The sequence below is a fragment of the Sprattus sprattus genome, assembly GCF_963457725.1.
Source record: "Sprattus sprattus genome assembly, chromosome: 5".
Taxonomy (NCBI): domain Eukaryota; kingdom Metazoa; phylum Chordata; class Actinopteri; order Clupeiformes; family Clupeidae; genus Sprattus; species Sprattus sprattus.
This window is the reverse complement of record NC_137924.1, coordinates 33,355,034-33,360,033: the sequence shown is the minus strand read 5'-3', so window position 1 is coordinate 33,360,033 and position 5,000 is coordinate 33,355,034. Positions and strand designations below refer to the sequence as shown.

The 5,000-nt window shown below is 41.7% G+C and overlaps 1 protein-coding gene across 2 annotated transcripts in view; it reads left to right on the top strand.

The window, feature by feature from the left end:
• bmpr2b (bone morphogenetic protein receptor, type II b (serine/threonine kinase)) overlaps positions 1–5,000 on the top strand; it is a 64,288-nt gene that overhangs the window by 46,407 nt on the left and 12,881 nt on the right. For both annotated transcript variants that reach the window (XM_080839131.1, XM_080839130.1), the window contains exon 7: positions 969–1,083. In XM_080839131.1, the coding sequence (XP_080695257.1) occupies positions 969–1,083 (115 nt within the window). The remainder of the gene's footprint in view (positions 1–968; positions 1,084–5,000) is intronic.

Sequence of the window (5,000 nt, the reverse complement as noted above, 5' to 3'; positions counted from 1 at the left end):
CCACACCAAACTATAACACCACACCACACCACACCGAACTATAACACTACACCACACCACGCCACACCACACCACACCACAGCAAACTATAACACTAAACTACACCACACCACGCCACACCACATCAATGTGGTGATTGAACTACAAACACTACACCACACCACACCACACCAAACTATAACACTACACCACACCACACCACACGACACCGTACTATAACACTAAACTACACCATACCACACCACACCGAACTATAACACTAAACTACACCATACCACACCTTACCACACCAAACTATAAACTCGTCATTGTTAATGGTATTGATTGTGGAGATTAAATTAAACTGAGTGGGTAAATAAAGTAATGTAAGTAATAAGTAGCAAATCGAATAAGTTAAATAAAAGTAAATCAAATCCAATTTAAATGAATAAGTAAATCCAAATCTAAATGGAGCAGTGGACCCTTGGTGCAGCGTGGCGTAGGCCGCCTAGAGGAGCCTCTGTGTCTGTCTCTTACCAGGCTGCAAACACAGCTTTAGAAACATCTGATTAGTCAGGTCTCCATTTTGTGATGTTTAATTAAAAGAGACGTTTCAATGTCACCTTCCTCCACAGAAAGCTAGCACTCAACCCGCAGGTCTCTGCTCTGAGGAGTTTTCATGGTTACCTGTGGCATATTTGAAAAGTTCTGCCAGTGGATGTAGCTAGTAGGCATAGTCACTGTAGCATGTAAGGTAGTGTAAAGGTTTTAATACTGGTTCAATAAACAAGTGTTACATTTCTCTCTCTTCCCCTCCCTCTCTCTCTCTCCCTCTACCCCCCTGTCTCTCCTCTCTCTCACTCTCTCCCACCTCCTTCCCTCTCTCCCCCCTCTTTCTCCTTCCCTCTCTCCCCCCTCTCTCTGCTTCTCTCCTTCCCTCTTCACCCTCTCTCTCCTTCTCTCTGTCCCTCTCTCTCTCTCTCTCTTAGGGTTCCCTGTGTCGTTATCTGAGTCTGCAAACTGGTGATTGGGTCACCTGCTGCCGTCTGGCCCACTCTGTGACCAGAGGACTGGCCTACCTACACACAGAGCTCTTACGTGGAGGTAAGCACACACACTAACACACACACACACTAACACACACACACAAACACACACACACACACACACATCTGTAGAGTTCTGTTGCCATGCACTGAAATGAAATCATAAATAATGCATGAGTGAACATGTCTGTGTGCATTATTTATATCTAAAAGTCACTGAGCGTGTGTGTATGTGTGTGTTTGAACATGTGTGTAAGTAATGTACGTGTATATGTGTGTGCGCATATGTACATACAGTATATATATGTGTATGTGTGAGAGACAGAGAGTTTGATTTATATTTTAAAGAGTACAAACACGTAGTCTGTCCCAGTGTGTGTGTATGTACATATATACTATGTGTATGTGTGTGTGTGTGTGTGAGAGAGAGAGAGAGTGTGATTCATATTTTAAAGCGTACAAACACGTAGTCTGACCCAGTGTGTGTGTATGTATATATGTGTATGTGTGTGTGTTTGAGAGAGAGCAAGTGTGATTCATATTTTAAAGCGTACAAACACGTAGTCTGACCCAGTTGAGCACATTAGTGTCCCCCTGAGGAAGAGTAGGAGGCGCAGACGTCTAGCCTGCTGTGTGTGTGTGTGTGTGTGTGTGTGTGTGTGTGTGTGTGTGTGTATGCATGGGTGGATTCACACAGCTTTTTATAAACTCTCTCTGGTCTGCAGCACATGCCATCGGGGAATCTCTTCTTCACTCACTCACACACACACACACACACACACACACACACACACACACACACACACACACACACACACACACAAACACTCACACTCACACAGGGTTTGGTGTGTATATGTGTGTGCTTGTCTGCCTGTTTGTGTGTGCGTGTTTCTTTATTTGTACATGTCTTTGGTTATGTATGTAAATATGTGCATGTGTGTGTGTGTGTCTGTTTGAAGAAGGGTCAGATTTATTTAGCTTTCGACTGAGTGAAAGTGACGGTAGAAGAAACAGCTACCGCCTTTTTTCAACTTACTGTAAGAGGATGACTGTGTCTGTGTGTCTCTGTCTGTGTGTGAGTGTGTGTCTGTGTGTGTGTTTGTGTGTGTGTTTGTGTGTGTGTATATGTGTGTGTGTGTGTGTGTGTGTGTGTGTGTGTGTGTGTGTGTGTGTGTGTGTGTGTGTGTGTGTGTGTGTGTGTGTGTGTTTGTTTGTTGGTTTGGTGGTTGGGAGTGTTTGAACATTTAAGTTTAAAAGTTTGTGTATGTATGTTGTGTATTTTAGCGGACATTTGTATACCTATTGTGTGTGCATGTGTGTGTGTGTGTTTAGTGTTTGAGAGTGTGTGTGTGTGTGTGTGTGAGTGTGTGTAGTGTTTGGGATTGTGTGTGTGTGTGTTTAGTGTTTAGGATTGTGTATGCGCTTGTGTGTGTGTGTGTGTGTGTGTGTGTTTGTAACTTGTCAGCTGTGTGTGTTTGCTATGAGTTTTAATAAGTCGAGTCGAAGGACAGGAACAGGGCAAATACGATGAGATCATTTATCTGAAGTGTGTTTGTGTGTGTTTGTGGGGTGCGTGTGTGTCTGTGTTTGTGGGGTTGTGTGTGTTTGTGGGTGTGTGTGTGTGTTTGTGGGGTTGGTGAGGTTTGTGTGTCCTCTTTGGCAATGGGTTTAGCAGTATGCATGTATGTGAAGGTGTGTTGCAGTTAGGGCTGAACGATTAATCGCATTTGCGATTAAATCGCGATTGGGTATAACGCGATTTTCTAACCGCAACGTCCGCGATTACAACGAGGTGTAATTATTATTTTTTTTTTTTTTAAGATGAAAAATTTTGCACACAGTGATTAAAGCAGCATAACGGATCAATTGCTAATCGCTAACGAGATGCTAGTGGCTCAAACTAGCGAAATCTCTTGAAATGTACTTACTTTGAAACTATGACCATCTAGTTAGTCAACAACTGTCCTTACAGTCAAACATCAAGCAAGTGCAACACAAGACGGCAAATAAGCTTCTTTCTAGTTCGGCAGACAGTAAAAACCGGGCGGCTTCAGGCACACCTACATAACGCAGTCATTTGCCTATGGACCCTGGTATGGCAATGGCACAGAGGCGATTCTCCATATTAAAAGTCATTGTAGCGCCCCCATTTTTTCAAAGCTGTTATTTTAAGGTAAAACTGCGTATCCTAACCCTAACCCTGAAGTTCAATTACTGCATAAGGCCACTTTAAAAAGTGCATGCCTTGTGTTTATACTTGACTTTGTTTAAATGACTTAAATGCACAGTGGCAAAGCCACCGATTTGTTTCTGTAATGAGCAGTTAAATTCAAATGTAAAATGTGGGAAAGAATATTTCACACAAAATGTATCTAATATTGTGTTGGTCACATTTAAATCATTCAGTATGTTTTGTTGGAAAAAAAAGAGGATAAAATGAAAAATATCGCATATCGAATCGCAATTGCAATATTTCGGGGGGAAATCGCAATTAGATTATTTTCCCAAATCGTTCAGCCCTAGTTGCAGTTAACTGTGCGTATGTGTCTGCCTGTTTCATTCCATGTACACACAGTGTGTGTTTGTGTGTGTGAGAGTGTGAGTGAGAGTGTGTGTGTGTGGGAGTGTGAGAGTGTATGTGTGTGTGTGTGAGTGAGAGTGTGTTTGTGTGTGTGTGTGTGTGTGTGTGTGTGTGTGTGTGTGTGTGTGTGTGTGTGTGTGTGTGTGTGTGTGTGTGTGTGTGTGTGTGTGTGTGTGTGTGTGTGTGTGTGTGTGAATAGTTGGTCTGGTTTGTATCAGCCCCAGTGTTGCCATCCTGTTACCACTCTAAGAGACACTGACAGACAGACAGAAAACAGACCCAGTGTTTCTTAATGGGGAGGAAGCAGTGACCTACACACACACACACACACACACACACACTAACTCTCTCTCTCTCTCTCTCTCTCTCTCTCTCGCTGACGTACACACACACACGCACACACTAACTGTCTCTCACTCTCTGACGTACACACACTCACGTACACACACACACACTAACTGTCTCTCACTCTCTGACGTACACAAAGACACACACACACTAACTCTCTCTCTCTCTGACATACACACACACACACACACACACACACATGCACACACAAAGGGTTGAGCAACCCTGTTGTGTAATGTGGACTGAAAATTGAAACTCCAAATTATGACCTGTCTTATCTAACTGACATTTATGAAGTTTTTTTTAAACAGTGTGTTGTATTTGCTGTATCTGTTATCTAGCTTACATGAAGGAAGTGTGTAGCATTGTGTAATGTGTTTATGCTGTGTTTGTTCTGTTTGTTATCTAACAGAGATGTATGAAGTATATAGCTGTATAGCTGGTCAGTGTTGTGTTTGAGATGTATGAAGTATATAGCTGTATAGCTGGTCAGTGTTGTGTTTGAGATGTATGAAGTATATAGCTGTATAGCTGGTCAGTGTTGTGTTTGAGATGTATGAAGTATATAGTTGTATAGCTGGTCAGTATTGTGTTTGAGATGTATGAATTATATAATTGTATAGCTGGTCAGTGTTGTGTTTGAGATGCATGAAGTGTATAGTTGTATAGCTGGTCAGTGTTGTGTTTGAGATGTTTGAAGTATATAGTTGTATAGCTGGTCAGTGTTGTGTTTGAGATGTTTGAAGTATATAGTTGTATAGCTGGTCAGTGTTGTGTTTGAGATGCATGAAGTATATAGTTGTATAGCTGGTCAGTGCTGTGTTTGAGATGTATGAAGTATATAGTTATATAGCTGGTCAGTGTTGTGTTTGAGATGTATGAAGTATTTACTTGTATAGCTGGTCAGTGTTGTGTTTGAGATGTATGAAGTATATACAGTAGTTGTATAGCTAGTCAGTGTTGTGTTTGAGATGTTTGAAGTATATAGTTGTATAGCTGGTCAGTGTTGTGTTTCAGATGTATGAAGTATTTAGTTGTATAGC